Raw genomic sequence first — 22,617 nt, forward strand, 5'->3', positions numbered from 1 at the left:
CGGACCATCGTCTGCTCATTGTGAATCATAAATGGTCAAATGAAACAAATAGTGACATGGTTTTATGGTCAACGTACCGCAATATCCTAGCTGAAGCAAGACTGCTTGGACATTGCATGGTTCTTATATCAAGAAGCGCAAGCTGAAAAATTGTGATATAGACAACATTGTCAGAATGAAGCAACACGGTTTGTCACCAGCAGTGTGCACACAACTTGAGTGTTGTCAGCCAACAAATGCTACTGTTGAACGTTCTTTCTCCGTTCTTGGCAAGCTACGTAGTAAGGACAGACACTTTCTACCCGAGAATGTAGGAAAGGATCTTTCGTTGTACTACAACAAATTTTTATTATTTCCACCAGAATACGTAATGTAACTACTGGAATTCTTCATAGGGCCAGATTTCGTTAAAATACTAGTTTTTCATGTAAAAATCTGTCAGTTTTTGAGCCAAAAACGTTTTTTCAGGCCAATCTACTTTGTAAGGACAGACAGTTCCAACCAGAAATGAAGATAAGTAGTACAATTTTAACATTATAGGCGAAAACACCTAATTTGCATACGTGAGGTCAAAATTTGGTCAAATTTCAGTTTTTTTAGGTCAAAAAAGGTCAAAATTTTGATTTTTTAGGTCAAAATCTTCCGTTTTTTAGGTCAAAAAAGAATTGCCCTAGTCATTACACACATGTATGCGCACTGCGCAGCGACCGAGGGTGAAGCTTACGCGTAAATTCGTCGAAGCGAGAAGACTTATTGCGTCATCGGCATTTACAATGTACTCAACCCTAATATCATTTGTGGTAATCATGGTGTAAGTCGACTACCATGGTAATTTACATCTGGCCGATATTTCTTATTTTAATTCCGAAACCATCGACTTGTATAGTTGTATCACGGTCACGGCACACTTCTAGGCTTCTGTAAGACACCGCTTATGCCAGGGGTCGCCAACTCAAAACGGGTCGGGGACCACTTTCAAATTCGTGGAGGCTGCAGGTCGCATGAATTCATTATCGAGATAAAATAGGCCACATAGTTAAACCACCACGCTATCTCGTCACCTACTAAACCCTAATGAATTGATATCTTGGTAAATTTGGGGTACCGGGCTTATCGAACGCCTTGAAATCTTAATTAAGAATTGCACCGTGTGTTGATTGATCAGAGAGAAGCAGACATGGTAGTGCATGTATGACAATGCTGTTCTCAAATCCACATTGTCCTCGTCAGTATTGGCGAGAAATGGCTTTAAAGTTACATTGCTATCGTTAAAATAGATTCATTAAATGCGATTTATTCCTTGTATATGTAGATAAATGGGCGAATAATGTATCGATTCAGCAATCCGGCCCGCCAAGTTCCTAATTTTCCTATATCCGGCCCGCCGACTGGAGAAGTTGCCCGCCCCTGCCTTATATGAAGCTTCGGTTCGCTTTATTAGCAGTTTTTATCAGTTCAATATACACCACAAAATTGCGATACAATGAAAAGATAGGAAGGTGTCGAAACGACTTGGAGTAGTCTTTGGAATCAGACAGCCACCTTGGCCAAGGCGATGTAAAGAGAAGGCATGCACACTGAATGAAAAGTAAAAGAAGATAGTACAGAAAACAGCAAGCGACAAAAAAGGAGTGGCATGTCACGGAAGGCGAGATCGATGGGTCAGGTCGTGGTCCGGTAATCTTGAGCACGGACTAGCTTCAAACTATAGATAACTAACCTACGGATAGATACGCAACACCCGTCGTCACGCTTGCTTGCTCGGAGGGAATTACTTCTCAGCAATCTGAACGCAACGTAAATTGCCAATCGCATAATAGCTCACGCATAATAGCTCACGCTTGCGTAGAATTGCTAAACTACGTAAGTAACCCTCATGATAATTATTATCCTCCAAAATTGTATCGCATTGTATCGCATTTTTGTGGTGTATTGAACTGATAAAATTGCTAATAAACCAATGATACAGAATACGAAACCTCAGATACTTGAGACGAATTTATGTAATGCACTACCTAAGTAGGCCGGCATGTCCATGGGTTGCAATTTAAGCATGTGTCAATGGTTGACGAGTAATATAAACTATTTTCGAACTCAATTTAAATCATACAAGAGGTTTGGTTAGGGGGAGCACCGGGCATCATGACCACTGACCAGTCTAAAGAACAGACAGGATGATAATTGCTATTACATTGCTTTCCTACTAGTTAATGACAACGTACGTAGTGAGCTGCAATTACTTCGTTTGCGGTCAATTTATTTGTGGAGTTTCAGTAAAAAGACTAGAGTCAAGTCGGGTCCACCGAAAATTGCCACCCGAATCTGACGCGAGTCAAGTCAAGACTCGAGTCATCCCAACACTGTATGGTAGGCCTTTCGAGTCCAATAATGCCCGGAGCAGGCCACATTGCAAGCCGTGCTCAATGTCTCATAGACATTATTATAGACTGATTTGTAACTGTCCTGTTGTCCGTACCAGTGCCACACCTGACCATTAGAACAGGTCTGAATAATAGATTTAAGAGTGAACGCTCAATTTGGAAGGCCCCAGCAACGCGATTAGTTAGAAAAGTTGGCGTCAATATAGGCAACAATTGTTAACTTTTTGGAGGGTTGTTGTTAAATAATGTGAACTCAGCCAATTGTATAACAGGGTGGTGATGACTCGAGTAGCAATTTTTGGTTGACCCAGCTTGACTCGAGTCATTTTCTTAAAAACGAAAAATGACTCGACTCGATTCTACTCAATTTTTGCATTAAATCGACTTGTACTAGAGCAGTGGTTCCCAACCTTTTTCGACTCATCGCCCCCTTTTGAAGCTCCACACCGATCATCGCCCCCCAAATATTGGGAACCGAAAAACAGCACTTCGTCAGCCCCCCTCTCTGAAAAAAATGTTGGTCTTTGGCCCCATAGGGTGATAAAACAAACCCCAGACTCCCCTCAGTCAGTGGGCTTTTTGTCGCTACATATCAGCTATACCCTATTTCATGTACTGTCTGGTGAGTCACCGTATTTCACCTAAGCGCGCGAAGCGTGACAAATTTATATAATTCATGTTTGAATCGGTCAATATGGTCGATGTGGTATGTTGGAAAAGGTAGGACTCCTAAATAATAATTAAACTTCTTCGGGCGGAATCGTTGTTATATTGACTTCTTTACATGATGCTATTTCGTGACCTCCTATATCTGCTATGTCAGAAGATATGGAAATCGTCAAACTAAAAGACGCACATGATTTCATATTGGTATTTCTTTACTGGCAAATAATTTTTTCCTTGCGGGATGGCATTTGTCCTGTAGGGTTAAGGTCGCCAGGACAGGACCATTCGACGCCAGCCATTGAGGCGCCTATTGACAATTAAACATATATGTTGTATATATATCGAAGTTTTCGGTCAGCACACGGGCATTCCTTTTCGGCCAAGGTCTTCTCGCTGATGATAGTTCTGGCACACTTCTCGGAGTCGCATGTTACATGGCCTCTAACTTCATATGTCTTGGTGCGTCGTGGCGCAGTAATGGCCGACGCCGAAGTCTCCCATTTCCATAAATCATGCGTACTTTTGTTGGGTGACGGGGACCCCAACATGAAGATACATGAAGATGTGAAATCGCGCGAGGCGCGAAAAATTCTTGAAAAAATCGCATGAATTTCTAAAAAATTACTTTATCATTCATGTTAATTCACGAAATAATTTTGGGCTTCCTTCGATTTCGGGCGCCCCACCCCCAATTGGGGGGTTTGGGGTGCGGTAGTTACGGTCCCGACCCCCTTCGTTATTTTCGCCCCCCTAGACCGCCAAATCGCCCCCTGGGGGGCGATATCGCCCACGTTGGGAACCACTGTACTAGAGTCATTGCTCATGACTCTATCAAGACATATGACTCGACACAACCTGTATTACTTATTCAAGTCTTGTACGTATTAGGATAATTGAAAAATAGTCCCTGAAACTGTGTTTTATCTGTTTGAATCAACATGTTTAGAGTTGGAGAATTCAGTATATCATGAATTCGAGGACTTCGGTATCACTTACGAGTTTCACAGAAGTGAGCTGAACATGAATTAAACTAGAAACGTAGCAGTAAACACTATGACTGGAACTCGGACACGACCCATTGTTGCCTGACTTGAACTTGACTCAGTGGTGAATTGAAAATGACCCGACTTGACTTGTGACTTGGTTGAGACCCAGTTGTATATACAGGGTTGCCATACCGTCCTTATTTCTAAGATTTGTCCTTATTTTGAAGGGCCACATCTTAGAAAACTCAACTGTCCTTATTTCTAAGAAATGTCCTTGTTTTCGACTTGCGTCCTTATTTTGTCTTAGTTTTAACAACTATAAAACTTCGATCGTTGCCCAGTATCTGTGTTGCATAATATTATAAAATTATGCTTTTACGTCGATATTTTATGACATCATAAATGAAAGGAGCTCCGATGGCGTACACAGCACAGGCTTTGACCTCGAAGTGGTGAGATAGATAGCTAGGGCATGTGCATGATGGCGTAGCAGTTTTGGCTGTACCAAGCTATCGCAGCGGACGCCATTTTAGCAGTAAACAGCAGTACCAGGTTTCTGAAGCAGAATAAGCGGTGGGGAAGGCAGCATTTATTGCGTATAACTGAAAAAGGGCGCAGTGCAGTCGACACTTGAGTTGAAAAGTAGTAAAGCTATAAATCATTGATAAATTTATCTAAATGATATTGTACATATAGCTTTAGCTACTAATAAGACTAAATCTGCTTAGTTAAAATGAGCAGGCGTACAAACGTTTTTCGCGGCGATTATGGGAGAGAATTCAAAGGTATCAAACCTGGTGAAAAGTTTGGTCACCCTATGGGGGACCCAAGACCATCGTGTTTTTTTGGGGAGGGGCTGCCAAGGTGCTGTTTTGGCCCAGAGCAAATGTAAACCTAGACCTGAGCTGTCGAGAGATCCATGAAACACTTTCTAATAACAAGGAGTTGCTCGAGCAGGTTGTTTCTGGCGAAAAGTATGGGATGTGATATGCCACGGCTCGTATAAATACAACGTATGTGCAAAAACGCTTTTTAATGCAAATCTAATTTTTCGATTGTCCTTATTTTGGGGCCCATGTCGATGGCAACCCTGTTTATATAGTAGCATAGTATCTTGTGAAATACATCCGAGCCGGAGTTATTTTTCAAACAAATGTCCGCAGTTACCACGGTAGTTCCATTTGAATTTCACGTACAACTCATGGCTCCAACCCCGTTAAAAATGCACGGCTTCCGGGCTCCGGCTCCAAAGCCTTGAGTTCGACTACACTTGATCAAGAAGTAAGTAGGGCTGGGCAAAATCGAGTAGCTCAGTGATTCGATTCTGAATCACGTATTATGCTTCGAGTCGAGTTGAGTATTACTCATAATGACGTCATACCAGAATGCAAAATGGAAAGTTCAAGTATGTACCTTTTATGCCACCCAAAAAATATAATGCCTCTTATCCATCACATTAAAAGTACTTTAATGTTTTTCGACCATACCGATTTTATTGTAGGCCTACTTTGTGACAAGGTTGTGGGATGATCATGACTTCAGAAATGTGTTATCTCCAGTAACGTTGGCAGCTTTGTGGTATGTTTCGTGTGCTGCGATACGCGTAATCAAGGTTTCAAGGCTTGCACACTGCACAGTGGAAAAGAGTATCGAAACTATAATTTTCGTTGATAAATTAACCTTCAGTGCTGAGAAGCGTATAATTTCAGTACTCGAAAAAAATCGTCTTCCCGGTTCGATTCCCGTCGGAGGTTCATTTGGGCTCCTCTTCCCCCGCTGTCGCCGTTCTTATGGCGACAAAAAAGCCCAGAAAAAAGACCTGAACAAAGAAAGCACTGACAAAGAATGGAAATAACTAGTAGAAAGGGCCACGGCTTCAAAAAAGATCATCATACAAAAAGAACTGTGACATCGGGCACTCACCGAGCGAGATAGTGTAATGGTTATGCGTCCGGCTTCTCGAGCGTCTCGAGCGGTAGGTCGTGGGTTCGATTCCCGGCCGGGTCATACCAAAGACTCGAAAAAATGGTATCCGCAGCTATCCTGCTAGGCGCTCAGCAGTCACGGATAGCATGGAGGAGAAAAAAAACGGGGGCGCAGACTAGATGACCTCATGGGGCCGTATCGCAACTCCGTCGTCAAAGCATCTCGATGGTGCAGGCGAAAAAGAATATCATATCTCTCTCTCTCTCTCTCTCTCTAGGCCGAGGTGAATGTTTGAGTAAAGGATCGCTACTGATGCGTGTCGTTCGACATCCTCCTATCTGTTCGTTACATTGCATTGTAAGTTGTATGTGTAGCTTGTTCAGATGTATTGTACTGTACAACTCGACTCGAATCATTAAAATTAATATTCGAGTACTCGAATCATCGTGCCAGCCCTAGAAGTAAGACACCCGTTTTTTAATAAAAACGTATATTTAGCTGTACCATTTGGTATCCGTGAATATTTCACATATATCTACGGGAAAACATCGTTACATAACTTGCATCTTACATGTTGTAAGAAAATTCAGCACAGGTAGCCAAGAACAGTGATAGTGACCTGATTATACACATCACACTCTCTTTATGTATATGCCTACCATATACAATTATAGATCTATAACTCATCAATTGCCATCTTCATATCATCAGCCGATGTCTTCGACAAATCGGGCCAGTGTGCTTTTGCGTAAAAAAATCTTTAAGCCCCCGGCAGTATCGCTGCTTCATTAATTTCATTTTTTCAGTTCGTTGTCATTCCAGTGTCATTAATCCGCTTTTGCGTGTCTTTCCGATTCTCGCCTATCGCCAGAAGCCGTTGGTATGAGAATAATGCTCGACATGCAGCTCCCTGCAAATAGTGCGACTCCAACGAATCCGCCAATTACTCTGAAAATTTCCAAACAGATTACAGTCCGAGTGCTGCGTAATCGAATTGTAGACAAGGTCAGTTGATTAGGATTGTCAACTTACCTGCAGAGCGGCTGCACTAGTAGGAAAAGAAGCAAAATATTTGTCGTAGCCCTGTAATCTGTGACTACAATCTGCCCTTCTCTGTAGCGATGCATGAATAGTAACATGTAGGCGATATTAATAAATCCATAATATGATGCAAACAGCGACATCTTGAACTATAGGCTATATTTGATACATATGACAATTGCACGACCCCTGACAAAAGTTTTCGAGAGCTTATAAGCTCTAACTATGCGCCTAATAGATGCTATATGCGTCTATTCAGCGGGCCGAGTTAATGAATAACTCTTTCCATGCAAGACCACGGCCGACCAAGGTAGCCAATGCTACGAAGAAATGATTGCTGCCTTTGCTAGACTCGCATTGTGGTTTTGATATTATCCTAATAGTATCCGCCGTTCCGGCTCATTTTCTGTACATCATTTGGGGCCTCGCCATATTTCATTCATATCTCGTGTATGCGTACTGTTTAGCCTACTCAAATCCATGAGAATATCCACTACAGTCTTCATTCTCACTTAACCCATGTTCATTTTTGTTCAACACTATCGACCTCGCCGCCATTCTCTATCGATGTATTGCGTTGTAATACGTTAGTGGCCAGATGTGATTGATGTGATGATTCAGGGCACAGTGCACATTGCACACTGCACAGTGCACGCAGTTTGTTATTATCTTATATGCACTATATCTGACCAGTCAACATTGGCCAATCAATTCCGTCGCTCGTTCCCCGCCCCTACAAATGTTTCGGTGAGCAATACTGAGCAATGAGTTTAAACAATGACCATGCGATACAGTATTAGCATTGCGACATCAGGTGAGGTCTGCTTGAAGCTGATGGTTAAATATGGATTGTAGAATGTGGAGTGAGAGTGCGACTGGATGATCTAATATAGCAGGCAATGTTGATACATTTTAAAGATACACCGAAAACTCCTTCATTATTATGGTTACGTGATTTGGTGACGTGATGATACGTCGCTTCTATACTTTTTATATTTACATGTCTTAATATATCTATACTTACGTTCGCTACCCATACCGATGGTTTCTCAAACCCGTGTGGCGTATGTTATAAAATCCTACCATACCAATGACCAATGTGCTTCAATGCGATGAAGGGCACTGTGCGATAGTAACCCGAATATTCATGATTATTGATTAACTGCGACCGACCATTTAGCGAAAGATTACACTGTAACGTCATTTGCTTCTGATAGGAAAACAGTTGATTCTTATGCATTTCTGGACACCGGATGCATATATGTGAGTTTCAAGTTGATATTCGGGATCAGCAGCACCAAATAAGCCGGGTTTGACCGCATTCGTTTCGAAAGCAAATTTGTCTGTTGACTAGTTGTTACCGATACCAATGATATATCATTGCCGCTGCAGAACATATATGTTTACTAGCAGTACATCAGGGAAAATCCTTTTAACAGATCCAGATCATTATTGATAGCCAATAAGGTTTGACTTATTAACTATACTGATCGTCGTACCGAGAGCGAAGGCACCATGTTTACAGTTTGACGCTACCCATTTCTCGCCAACATATTCGATTTAATTTCTGCTATTCGAACGTAGAATGACATGGGAATGTCGCATGGTCAAATTCACTGCCAAGCAAATACATGTAGGATCTACATTGTAGGTAGATGAACACCGTGAGTTTTTGACAAAATGGAAGATATCATCTTGTTATTGTGCGTAAGGCTTCTGCCGCCCTCATCCAATTTCAGACTTGGTAATTGTAGTAGCCTGTATTCGTTGCGTGATGTAATCGATAGTTGAACAATGAACATGGACCACACGACCATATTGAATTTATTTGTTCCCTAAAAATCTACAACTGCAAACCTTACTTCATTTCCAAACTTACGTCGCAAATCAAGATAAATCAAGTATGTTTGGTCTCGGCTCTGCCATGTTTCTATGTGTCGGAGGTTTATCTGGGCTCCTCATCGCCGATCCCGCTGTAGGCCGAAATACAGCGTCTTCAAAAGGCCAGAAGGAATAGAGAGCCGAACTCAAGGAGATGGCAGCAGAGACCAGAAAAAGGACGCAAGAAAGCGGAAAAAGACCTCAAAAGACGCGAACTTATGAAATTACTGTGCGGGCGCAAATGACCCAAGTGTTGATAAGCGACAATTGTGTTAATAAAACAAACAAACAAACGAAGTATGTTTGGTCAGTGGCGTATGGGAGCATGTGCTGCCGCCCCTGGCTTTCGTTGAAAATGCCGTCCTGAGTAGACCGCAGTAAATTTTGAAATAAATTCATGTTCAAGCAATCTTTTCAATAGAAATATATACAAATAATGTACCGAGCATCAGAAGTTCTATATTGCTTGAGAAAGAGGCATCACTGTCTTATATTGAGGCCAAAAGTACATGACAAAAAATGGAAAAAAATGTATTAGACAAATAAAAGATCAATAGCCGCCTCAAAATTGAACTTTTCGAGCTTTCGCCGAAGCAAAACCCGCAATAATATCCCCAAAAACAATTTTTTGAACGTAATCTCCTTCTATAGAAAGAATCGATGGAGCTGATAGCCGATGCTCATTGATCATTCATGGTAAATTGAATACGGCTTTATCATTTTGAGCTTTGATAAACTCTTCTCACAGCTCGCAATGGAAACACCATTGGTATATAAGATAACGTGTCAGACACAGGCATAAATATGGTGTCGAATCTAGTAGGTGTGATTTACCTGTAAAACATCAAACGATGTTGCATTACGATCGAACGTGATGTCACTGCTTCGCACCAGCCTCTTAATTCTGTCAATTTCCACAGCCAACTCCGATTCCAGTCTGGATCGTAAAAAATTAGCTCGTGATTAGCCATCTGCAGATGTGCATTGTGCAGCTTCATTTTGCCGCCCCTTGCAGCCTGCCGCCCCTGGCGTAAAGCCAGAACCTACATGTGGCTGCTATACGCTACTGTGTTTCGAATTGGTTGGATCAACGTTGAACATTTTCTTATCGCACCAAGTTTCGGTCAACATGCGACGTCATTGAGTGCGTTGCCAAAACTATACCTGACTCTATAATACCTTGGCAAAAATGACAACCCGATCTTGGCGGAATCTTTCCGTCTAGTCTCTAGAACACTAGATAATTATTTTTCGTCTAAAAGTCTGTATGGCAGTAAGGAGTACTCAAGTAGGTTTTGCCTACTTGTGATACTTATTTAGGTGATTCGCTTTTTAGGCATTTCTATACTTTTAACAGATTAGTGTAGGCGACACTAGCTACTTTTTCAGAATCTGTACTTTGTAAAATAAAAAGTAGTTTCGACGTATGATTACATCGCCTTTGTGAGTGAATTGCCAGACCAGCTGCTGCGCATAATAGCCCCTGTGGTAACATAATTTATTATACAAATTGTACCATTGACCCAATAGGCCCCTCTTTCACGTTTTAACCACTGCTCGTGTGGTCTAGTTTTTATGTTGTCAGTTATCTGGTCGCGGCCAGCGTGAACATTTTCCGGAATTCATGATTCAATCTGGTCGACGATATTGACAATTGCATATATTACTATAGTTTTTTGTCCTCTCCGCCCGCGTGATCAGATTTACCGGTAAAGCTGAAGAAGGAGGTGATGTCTTTAAAATTCCGGGAACATAATTAATTATTATTAATAATTACATCTTCGGGCGGGCCCGTTGTTAGTGATTATTTGTCGCAAATTTCATACGTCTTGGTGTGTCGTGGCGTTGCAATGGCTGACACCGAAATGCCTATTTCTATAAATTATGTGTAATTTTCATTAGGGGCAGGTGTACCCGTATTAAAATCAAGACATCTAACGACTTAAATTTTAAAAAAGTTGAATATTACTCCAACAAATACCCCATAATTTATGTTGATTCAATAGATCATTTTGACACCCCCTTCGGTATGTGGCGCGGCATGGAACATATGATTACAAACGAGGACGGTATTTCTAGGCTCCTCCTCGCCATCCGGCCTGCGTATAAGCATTGTCCTAAAGAAGCCTGGAAGTGAGCCGTGCTCCCAGTCGGCATATGCGGATTCATAATAAAGAATATAGGCCTGGTGTAAATGACCATTGTAGTCGTAAAGCATCATGAATACCACAAACAACAAGAAACGGGAAAGCGCTTATCCAATCAGCAATTTGTCTTTTACATCGAACACAAAGTGGTTGTGAGTAGCTTGCGTCGCGGCAATTGTTTGCTGATTATAACGACAAATCAGACAAAATGACTGTCATGTAAACCTGGCACACAAATTATTGCGAGCACAGGGACGTACCTTGGGGTGATTGGGTGCAATTTAATTTAGAGACGAACGTGTATTTGCTCGTCTAATCTTGAGAAGATAAGTGTCTGGAGCATTTGGCAAATGTAATAAACTTTAACATTTAAGCATTCTTCGCGACCCACCTGAGCCTCGCGAACCACCGTTTGGGAAGCACTGCGGCTACGCTACGACTTAATTGGCTCGATTTTGTGTAACTGCAAACGTGCATGTCTGTTGTCCGCAGGACCTACATTTTGGGGTTTTCGTACAATCGCAGGAAGATGGTATCGGGTATTTCACTCTAGAATGTCGTTTCGATGCCTTTACCTTAGTCACCGCGATAACATGTAACCGTAACATTTAGAAATGATGTAAAAGGTCATCCAACCGAATGTTCCATTCTCATTTTTCCGGTCATCACGCTCCGCGGTAAGGGAGAAACAACAGAAAGAAACTCTGAAGGGCAAGATCTTATCAATAATAAATATATCCCCGGTTGCAATGTGATGCCACAAATTATGGTGGGTATCGTAATCAAATTAAACCAAATGATTAGACACAACTCAGTAAGTCGTACTACCGTACGTGGGAGTAACCAATGTATTATGCAATACTCCCGCACATAACTATGTTAGTTGCACTCGGGTCAGATGTGGCATAACTACCGAATAACTGAGCGAATGCGAATGCATGGTTTTTAGTCCGTCGCAATCACAAATACATCGATCCGTAATCTAATTTCGAGTACATAATTCGACAGTAGGCGACACTGTGCAATGGGCATGCGATAACATACGAACAGATGTAGGGTATTATGCTTACGCGTAACCCTGTGTTTCAATGCCTTATGAATACCAGTAGAAGATTGTACTTGTACTAACTCAAGATTTGATTCGCACTTCCTAGATCATTTCCCTTGTATACGCGTAGTACGTATATGTACTTCAGTTTCGGATTAACAAGCAGTTGCAAATTTCTTTCGCCGCAGCGGTAAGCAATAGCAATGAAAGTCAAGTTAGGCCGAGACCGATTTGTGCTTTGGATGTACCTTAGTATATTCCTTCAGCCTTTGCTATACCGCAAACATGTCGCGGCGGAAAGTGAGAAAGCTAGTATTGGAAATGATACTATTGACGAGCCAGTAATCACAACTAAAAGATATGGTACGAGTTACAATAATATATTGTGCTATTGTGTGTATATTGTGCTTGTCTGTATATTTTAACCAGTTCAACATTATTACTCTGCTCAGATCACAACAATGCCAGCAGGATATACACTAAAGACAGGGTCGACGAAGTCAATACCGCAGAAAATATCACGGTGCTTCAACGATTGATTCGTGATTTATTCAAAGGATACGATAAAGATACGCCACCCATATTAAACCATCAAGATGACATTGACATTCAAATTGATCTCACGTACAGACAGGTGACAGCTACATTCACGCCGAAATTATGCAATCTCAAACTATACATTGCATCTTATCGGCCTCTATTCGTACAATATACAACACGTACGTCGTACATTGTGCGATTTGCTTTATCATATGAAGCTTTATCCGTTGGTAATGCATGTTGAGCAGTTGAGAACCCTACGAATTCTTTCATAGCCCAATTCCAGAATAGGATTAAATCAGTACATTACCGGTACTTCGGGTTCGGGATTAAATGACTAGCATGCCTTATCTTAGCCGCTTAACACTTAGGCTCTCTAAATAGCATTTACGTTTTTGTAGACTGAATAATTCAGAATTATTTTCAAATCAGTAAACTACTGTTACTCTTACGAAGACGTTGTCAGGGGCGCCAATGATGATTTCGGCCGCTCAAATTTCATGACGCTGATATTTGGTAAGAGGTGTTCCTATTTCCGTACATCTGACATCATAGATTTCCCCATTCAAATTTGATCCTGAATCAACCGATCCATGTAGCATGGAGGTACACCCAGTACCGTAATAACAGCACTTCGTCAGCCCCCCCCCAAAAAAAAACGTTAGTCATGGGCCCCCATAGGGTAATAAACCGAACATCTAGGGGGCTTCACCCCACAGACCCGCTATTCGGTTGTTCGTTTTTCTCGCTACTTATCACCAAGATTTGTTGTCCTCTTTGGTGAGTCGGCTTAAGCGCGCGAAGCGCGAAAATGTTCAATAATTCATGATTGAATTGGTCAATAGGATCGCGAATACCATTTATATTGCTATCAACTTTTTATCCTCTCTACTCACGTAATCAGATTTACCGGTATGATAGGGCTGAGTGAGTGAGTGAGTCTTGGAAATACAAGACCCGTAAATAATAATTAAACAATAAACATCTTCGGGCGGACGGACCCATCATTGGTATAATGACTTCGTTACATGATGCTATGCCGTGACCTCTTGTCTGCTATATCAAAAGATATTGAAATTGTTATTTCTTCACTGGCAATTAATTCGTCCCTGCGGATGGCATTTATCTTGTGGGGCTCAGATTGCCAGGACAGGAAAATTCGGCGCCAGCCATTTAGACGCCTATGGACATTGGACATTGGACAATTAAACATACATGTAGCCTGTATATTGAAGTTTTCGATCAGCATATGGGCATGGGCAGTCCTATTCGGCCAAGGTTTAATCGCTGCTAATCGTTCTGGCACACTTCTTTGAGTCGCGTGCTACAAGGTCTAAAACTTTATATGTCTTGGTGCGTCATGGCGCGGTAATGACCGACGCCGAAACGCCCATTTCTATAAATCATGCGTATATTTTCTTGGGGGAAGAGTACCCACCCAATAACCAAGATATTTGGAAACGTTTTGAAAATTTTGAAAAGTTGCATAGATTACTAAAAAAATACTCTATAATTTATCCTAATTCACGAAATAATTTTTGGCCCCCTTCCAGCCCCCCCCCCCCGCATTGGGGGGTTTGGGGTGCGGGAGTTACGGTCCTGGGTACACCCTTACTCTTATAGACTCATAAATTCCAATGCGTTCTGCGATGATTGAATTAGCGCTGAAATCAAGACATTGCATAATTTAGGTGATCGATATGAATGAGAAAAATCAAGTCTTGAAAAGCTTGATCTGGTACCGGCAATACTGGACAGACGCGAACTTGAAGTGGAAACCGAAAGAATATGAAGGAATAAAGCACGGTACAGTTTCTGTATCTATATGCTATCTCTCTTATCAAAACCGGATTGTTTATACTATTATGATTTTAAAACACCCAAGAAGGCTATCAATCTAACATTTTACTCAATACTCAACAGCGATGCCGATGAAGAATAAACTTTTGCAACAAAATTGTCGCCCCCAGACCCCCCTCAGGCTCTACGCTTTTTGTCGCTACTTATCAGCGACATTGGGACTTGGGAGTACTGTTTAATCTGTTAGCTGATACCGCATAAATGCACGACGCGCGAAAATTTCTTAAAATTCATGATTTAATAGGTCAATATGATCAAGAATTGCGTATATACAGCTATTAATTTTTTATCCTCTCTCTATTCACTTAATCAGATTTAGCGGTAATACAGCTGAGTAAGGTGTGTTGGAAAAAGTAAGACCCCTAAATAATAATTAAACATCTTCGGGCGGATCCGTTGGTATAATGACTTCGTTACATGATGCTATTTCGTGACCTCCTATCTGCCATGTCAAAAGATATTGAAATCGCCCAAACTTAATAAACTAAAAGACGCACACGATTTCATATTGCTATTTCTTTAGTGGCTACTAATTTTTCCTGTGGTATGGCATTTGTCTTGTTGGGTTCAGATCGCCAGAACAGGAACATTCGACGCCAGCCATTTAGGCGCACGGACAATTAAACATTATCGAAGTTTTGGGTCAGCATAAGGGCAGTCCTTTTCTATCGGCAATACTGTTAGCGAATTCTCATTGAGTGTGCAAGTGCATGCCTGTTTTCAACACTTTCGTCCATTTTATTACAGGCCAAATTGGAAATTTCATTGATTGATTTCACCAAGTCACTTCGACTCCTTCATCTGCTAGTTGCATCGCAATCTTGTGATGTTTAGAATCCGTGAAACTGATCATAAACGAATGCTGAATCGATCAAGTAATCACGGTAAACTCTGCCAATGCATTTTAGTCAGCATACCAGCAACGAAAATATGGCGGCCTGACATAGCTGTATACGAAGAAGTCAGCGCCAGGAATTTAACTCCCAGACTGCCGTTCGTACGTGTGTTACACACCGGGGAAATAATGTTCGCTGAACCCACTATCTTGGAAACATCATGCAGCGTGAACACAGCGTTCTTCCCATTCGACACTCAGGTATATAATATATATTAATACGTATTAGAAAATTGACAATACCGTGATATGTTTGTGATGCAACTGACGATGATTTGATATCTTTCTTGGCCTTTACCTCTGCGTAAATGATAGACAGGCGTTAGCTGAATCATTCTATATCCCAGATATGTTACATTACATTTGTGTCGTGGACGCAAACCGTTAAGAACATCGACGTGAGAGCCAGGAGAAAATCGGAAGCATTGGACAGCGAGTCGCGTCAACTTTTCATTAATAGCGGAGAATGGGTTCTTGAAAGATGTTGGATCACGAAGCAGGTTTGTGTGTGTGTGTGTGTGTGTGTGTGTGCGCGCGTGTGTGTGTTCAACAGTCCGGTATTTCCAAACGATGTCGTGATAATTAAGTAGCATTCGAGTGCAAAAATCAACACCCAAGTTTTGTTTTTAGTCGTCCGTTAGACAATTAAATTTTAAAAACATAATTAATAAGAATACAGTGGATTTGTCCTATGAACATGCTTTGTTCCTCAATGTGTGTTAAACATTTGAATGTATTCAAGAATGTGAGGGTATAGCTATTTTCACAGATTGCAACCTACTATACGGTCATACAACGCGCCGGCGAATCTCCGGGGAACGAAGTTTCAGAAGTGAGTTGAACTAAACTGGCTTTTGTCCGACTTCATATATTTAATATTACATGTGTATCAAGTGACATATAGTTTTATACTTTTCAGAAATCCTATGCAAAGATGCCACCTACCCAAAGAACTACTGCTGCTCATGTTGGCAAGAACCTGACTCATAATATGTACGCCGAGGTAAATATAAAAATACGCAGTGTGAATTGCAAACAACGTAGGCTAGCCTACGTTGAATTAATTAATTGGATCGGCATTGGCATATAGAGTCATAGACAGTAGGCACGGACCATGTCCCATAGTGCATTACTTGATTATATCGGCGGATTTTAGTAGATCGGTTATGCATTTGTTGATCTTCCAGTTGGTGTTCGCGGTAATGCTTCGAAGAAACCCATCCCTGTATCTGCAGAGTATGCTCTTTCCCAGCGTAGCACTCACAACTGTCGCGGTATTCGGATTTTACTTACCTCCCAATTCCGGCGAGAGAGTTGGTCTTCAAATCATCATCTTGCTGACGTTCATGGTGATGTTTTATCGACAATACTCCAACGAATACCTGTCTAAGAATATATAGTCTGTTGCAGGTTTTCTTGCTGACTGTCGGAGAAATGTTTCCGGCGTCTACCGGTCCATACATAGGCGTCTACTTCGTAATAAGTATGGTTCAACTTGGAGTCAATATCGCAATGACGATCTTTGTACTGCACCTGCATTTCAAGCCATGCGTTAGAAATAAGTCGACGTGGATGTCACAAAGATCGCGTTGGTTCATCATGGGAGGTGTGTAATAATAGCCTCTCTCGCACTCAAAACGTAGTAGTAGTGGTAGTAGTAGTAGTAGTAGTAGTAGTAGTAGTAGTAGTAGTAGTAGTAGTAGTAGTAGTAGTAGTAGTAGTAGTAGTAGTAGTAGTAGTAGTAGTAGTAGTAGTAGTAGTAGTAGTAGTAGTAGACGGTTTCAAACATGATTTAGGCTATACACTGCGATAGGGTTAGTCAGTTAGTCTGGGATAGTATACGGCAAGTCCGTAGTCTACGGATATATCAGCTTACAGTTTATACTTAACTGGCACTTCCGCCGTAGCTGACACGAACGTCCTGTGTTCTGTGTAGTTGTTGACTGCAGTTCAATAGACGACAACAATTGCCTTTTCCAGATATATTGTACGATGGATAGTAATTAGGATACTTAAAGCAGCAAGTACAGTACAGCGTACATGAGTCTCTTCAATATGAGTCAATTATACCAGTGGTTCTCAACCGCCGGTCCGCCAGGTATATTGCAATTTTATACCTTAATTTCAAGATGAAATATGTTGAAGGACAAGCCGTTTATAAAATAAATAAAACATCAAATTTTAAACTGATTCAGAGCTTCGTGAGGTTGCATATTAGGTCTGGAAACATGTTCGATTTGACTTGAAGTTCGAGCCGCGTCATTTGACGACATGTAAGCGACTAGTATGAGCTGATTCACCAAATCGCGCAGTTTGCACAATTATTCATTTTCGATAAATTCATTTTGTGCGGGACAGTAACTGCCGCACCCAAACCCCCCAATTGGAGCGGGACCGTGTTTGAAGGGGTCCAAAATTAATCCGTGAATGAACATAAATTATATAGTAGCTTTTGAAACTTTCTACTACTTTAAAAAATTCTCGCTTTGCGCCATTTAGTATCACAAAATGTCTTCATTATTGGGTGCCCTTCCTCCAAGAAATACGGTACACATGATTTATAGAAATAAGAATTTTAGCGTAATCCATTACCGCTCCACGACGCACCAACACATAATGAAGTTTAGAATGACATGGGACTCCTAAACGTGTGCCAAAAATTCGGCAGCGAGAAAACCTTGGCCTAAAACGACTGACCTTTGTTGACCGAAAACTTCGCCTAAATGGCTGGCGCCGAATCTCGCCGACTGGCAATCTGTGTCCCACAGGACAAATGCCATACCACAGAAAAAAATTATTTTATAGTGAAGAAATAGCAATTTGGAATCGCGTGTGTCTTTTAGCTTAGAACTGAATTTCAATATCTATTCACCATATAACGCAGGCCACGAAATAATAACAGGCCCTCCCGGATATGTTTAATAAATAATTACACACCCTAAATTTTCGAAGCCAACACCTCACTCAGCTGTATCGGAACATTTGATAATTCTGAAAGGATAAAAAAAATATGGCAGCATATATGCAATTATCAATACTATTGACCGATTCAGTCACGAATTATAGAAAATTTTCACGCTCGGTGCGATTAGGTGACATAGACTCTCTGCCTATAGGCAGAGTATGAGTAGAATGAATGTGCTCACAAGTACTGGTGAAAACATCCATACAACTGTGAGTGTGGAGTCTTTGGGGAAACCCCCACAAATTTGGTTTATCACCCTATGGGTGGTCCAAGATCAATGTTTTTCGGGGACTGACAAAGTGCATTTTGGCCCTGAATTTACAGATGGCCAGGCATAGCTGTTGCCAGGTGTTTTCATGCGATGCATTGTATTCGTAGTAGCCTACGACTGGTGGCAGTGGGCAATAATCAAGGTACCACGACAAGGTGCTTGTTTCGACTCCGTAACAATTCTTCTCTCGCTATTGTCGAAGAGAAGAATCTTATTCGAATTAGTGTGGTCGGTTAAATCCACGACCTTCGGCGCGAAAGACTATAAACGACTTTCGGCAACAGCACGTTTATCTGGGCAAGGTAATTTTACCTCGACTCAGCAGAATCACTACCGTACAATCATATGCATACCACCACGAACATAATTAAGTACGATCAAAACTTTCAATATGCCACTCTCTAGCACCATATGCTTGCAAAAACTGTTGAATACATTACATTTTGGGTTAATTTCAATTTTTAAAAGTCCGCCGGTCCGCCAAATATTTTTTGAAATTTTACCGGTCCGCGAGGTGAAAAAGGTTGAGAACCACTGAATTATACGATATGCGCTAGGTGATATACCAGCGATAAGTCACGTGATATAGCATTACCATAACAGATAGGAGAGAGAAGGGGCCAGAGCTCCACAACACGCAGTAAACTCCGTGAAAACGTTGCTGATATATAGCATTTTCCTGGATTTGCTTGACGCTAAGATGGAATGTTAATGGTCCCGTACAAACTGATCTCAAATACAAAACGTTTGCGTTCGCCAGGGGAAACGTTTGAGGGAGAGAGTCTAATACCTGTGCGATATCGCCGCATTCTGCAGTTTCTTTCAAAAATATGCGGTGTGGCGGATGATGAAGCTGCTTGGATGTTACCGATTTCAAACCCTGATAGCATTCACGAAGGAACAGCAGATCGCAAAGCTGGTACAAGTAATGGTGAAGCGATGATGAAGACTTCGATCGAAAACAGGTTAATTCAGAGTTAAGTGGACGACCGTTGCCAGCTTGTCAATATCGGTTAATGTAGTGTTTCTTAACTGGTTTGTAGTTGAAGCCCACTTTCCACTGGGAAAATATTCCACGGCCACCTACTTCTCTTCGAAACATTCAAAATATTTTAAGCAATTCTCTCTTTATGACGTAAGACGGACAAGTCAAGACTTGCCTTAAACCGGAACAAGAGTTTCGGGGTCACCAATCCTTTAGGTTTATTTAAGTAATATTTATAGTCAACTAGTGCAATTTATAATCATGGATTAATCGTGGATTATTTGCGGCATTTCGCTGAGTCGACCTCTTATTCCTGCTATATACGCGATTAGGACTATCTGCGAATTCGTTCTGATACTTGAAAACAATTCGATATTTGGTATTAAGTAGAAGAATAAACCGTGAGAAGTATTCATGTATCCACGTCCTGTGTCTGTAAGCGTGATTTTCACGATGGCGCTCTGTCTATATGCACATTGCACACCGCACAGCTGTTACCCGCTAGTCGCCAAAACAACAACCTTATATCAAGACCTTCGCGAATCCCTACCATACGGGTGGCTTCATCACGGTTGTGTTACCATAACGAAACACATTCCTGGTCAGATCCATAGAAATTTGCGCTACTACAGCACGGCGAACAAACATAACTAATTACGTCATTTTTCAAATATGGTGCGGTAGCGGTGGTCCATCCCAAAAAGCTCCCATGGCCCACCAGTGGGCCATTGCCTGCTGATTAAAAACCACTACGTTATTATTCCTATTTCATAGTCTAGCACCAGCGAAATCGTGATCCCCTATGGATGATATTTGCATGACATGTACTTTCCTTTCGGTGACGTTTCTTTGATATGAACAGTACCATAGTAGATTCACTATACTTTGCAGTGATCTGGATTATGTGACCGAGGGTCTTGGCAAGCGGCCCACAGACGCACGGGCTGGCGTAGTAACTGACGAAGGTGCGAATGCAACGACAGTCGAAAAAACAACAGTACACAAAGCTTTTGGCAAGTTTCGATCACAAGTCGACAAGGTGATGGAAGACATCAGGGCGCAGAAGGAATTCGATCAAGAATATCAAGATAGCCTGAAACAAGAACGGCAAGAGTGGAAAAGTGTAGCCAGAATGGTCGATAAATTGTTCTTCAGAGTGTACATCTTCATGCTGCTGGCGAGCTATGTCGGTTTGGGCATAGTTGCCATTTGCGGAGATAACAATCTGGCATCGGGTGTTGCATGACTATCGGGATGAATCTATAACAGCTAGATATATGCATGCAAACAGTCAATTGCAAACCTATTTCATTTAATACTCATCTGCTCAAGACACAAAATGTAACATGCGATGCACAAGATAAAATGCTATATAATGAACAGATTAGAGGATGTTGAAACGACCAATTGCGGTCTCTTGGCCTAGTACCCAACGTCACAGTATTCGATCTTGATCTTTCGGCTGTCCTTCTTTAGACGTTCTTCCTTGCGTTTTTCGTCCGATTCCATGTCTATATGTCGTTCATCGGGTCTTATCTCTGGGCTTTTTGTAAAGACGCCGTAAAAATGAGCCATACATATTGATATGAATATGCGATAACTTTTTAGAGAAGTGATAGGTTATAGATATAGAATGTTACGAGGTACGGGAGAGTGCATAATTTCAGCTGGACGGCTGAATCTGAATCTGTTTGTGGGTCAAACTATAGCCAACATATTTCTTTATCTCAGACTTCCGTGGGAGAAATACCAATTTATTGGTGAGATCGATGCATCAATCTCCGACTTTTCGTTTGTTAAATTGCTTCGAACGCAGGCCGTAGCTTATCCATCCTGAACTAGAATATAGGCCTAATGCCCGTGCAAAAACTCCGGTAACTTCAGTGCAGCTATATGCTTATGGTACGGGCGGGATGGAACTCATCCGGTACGAATGATTGGAGACATAGAACTTCGGGTTTAACTCAAAATTGTTTTACGCTACAATCTAATCAGCTCCTCAATCATTTCGTGCTCGGGAACTTCACAGAATAGATTCATTATCCAATGAGGAATTTCTAATTGGAATATATCCTGGAAGCAAATCACCATATCATCGTTCAATTTTCTGAAATAATTGATATATGTTTCTCCGTCAAAATCGGGTATTCGAGCTGGACCGATAGCTCATGCAAGCTTGAGAGTTCGAGCAGTTCACGTGTCGCAAAACATCACTGAATCCCGACAGTGCCGTTTTCACCTTCATCAGGTTTCATCATTGCTATGACCGGATATATTCTACTCATAAATTTTGCAAAATATGCTCCTCAAGTAGAAGCGATATCGTTTCTCGCAACAAGAACGCCGTGTCGGAGGCCTCATGTCGTGCCGTGTCGAATGCGCACTGCGCAGTGGAAAATCCACAATCGTTTGAAACAGAGAATAAAATGACGCAAGACAGTTTCTCGTAAAAAGCCATCACACCTTGCGGTGACCAATAACTGCTTAAATACTTCGTAGTTCCCACAGCACGCAATGAACCACGCTTTTCAGGGATACTACTGCCGACTGCTAAATTAGCTCATTGAACGGCAGGATCAACATCGTTAAGTAACAATGGACTCTTCCTGTACAGCTGAATAAATAGACAGACGACACTAAACTGCCCTGGCTGAATCGATTCTGCATAGCCTATTTACTGCGAATGTAGCTGCTTATTTATCAATCGTTTCTACACCACGCAGCAGTTGCCTTCTAAACCCACACCGCCTCATTTGCTCACACCGCCCCCTACCACCTAAGTTTATATCCAGCGCCCCTAATCGCCCGTTTCATGGCCAGTGCCCTCTTCCCGCTCGCGAACACCCCCAGGGGGGAGCTGGCACCCACTTTGGATACCACTGCTATAGCAGAAGAATAAAACACTCACGGCACACTCACAAGAAAGTTGCTCATAAAAGTAAAATTTACGCGGTAGTGAGACGGCTATTCTTATTATTACGTGCAACGAGGTTGCATTGGTAAAAACAGACCCGCATTTCGTCGT

The 22,617-nt window shown here is 41.6% G+C and overlaps 2 protein-coding genes and 1 long non-coding RNA gene across 5 annotated transcripts in view; 2 read left to right on the top strand and 1 right to left on the bottom strand.

Annotated features, from left to right (window-relative positions):
- LOC145444856 (uncharacterized) overlaps positions 1-3,594 on the top strand; it is a 51,779-nt gene extending 48,185 nt beyond the window's left edge. The window contains exon 2 of the long non-coding RNA XR_013916809.1: positions 3,451-3,594. This is a non-coding gene — a long non-coding RNA (uncharacterized LOC145444856). The remainder of the gene's footprint in view (positions 1-3,450) is intronic.
- A 2,988-nt stretch (positions 3,595-6,582) lies between these two features.
- Positions 6,583-7,645, bottom strand: LOC145445564 (uncharacterized). The gene is made up of 2 exons (XM_080323750.1): positions 6,992-7,645; positions 6,583-6,907 (listed from the first exon to the last, which is right to left on the bottom strand). The coding sequence occupies exons 1-2, from the start codon at positions 7,141-7,143 to the stop codon at positions 6,787-6,789; spliced, it is 273 nt and encodes a 90-aa protein (XP_080179876.1). The 5' UTR covers positions 7,144-7,645; the 3' UTR covers positions 6,583-6,786.
- Positions 7,646-12,108: 4,463 nt separating this feature from the next.
- Positions 12,109-22,400, top strand: LOC145445314 (5-hydroxytryptamine receptor 3A-like). 3 transcript variants are annotated; one of them, XM_080323505.1, is made up of 11 exons: positions 12,109-12,439; positions 12,529-12,710; positions 14,308-14,422; positions 15,385-15,572; positions 15,719-15,871; positions 16,141-16,203; positions 16,276-16,374; positions 16,559-16,720; positions 16,782-16,977; positions 19,368-19,572; positions 20,484-22,400. In XM_080323505.1, exons 1-11 carry the CDS (start codon positions 12,280-12,282, stop codon positions 20,836-20,838), a joined length of 1,878 nt encoding a protein of 625 aa, XP_080179631.1. In that variant the 5' UTR covers positions 12,109-12,279; the 3' UTR covers positions 20,839-22,400. The 3 variants fall into 3 exon arrangements, with proteins under 3 accessions (XP_080179631.1, XP_080179632.1, XP_080179633.1); XM_080323506.1 differs by having other exon boundaries at positions 12,111-12,439; positions 16,291-16,374; positions 20,484-22,395; XM_080323507.1 differs by having other exon boundaries at positions 12,114-12,266; positions 20,484-22,397.
- Positions 22,401-22,617: the final 217 nt, after the last annotated feature.

Source organism: Botryllus schlosseri, chromosome 8 (genome assembly GCF_051294905.1).
Source record: "Botryllus schlosseri isolate E-star chromosome 8, Bs_hap1, whole genome shotgun sequence".
NCBI lineage: Eukaryota > Metazoa > Chordata > Ascidiacea > Stolidobranchia > Styelidae > Botryllus > Botryllus schlosseri.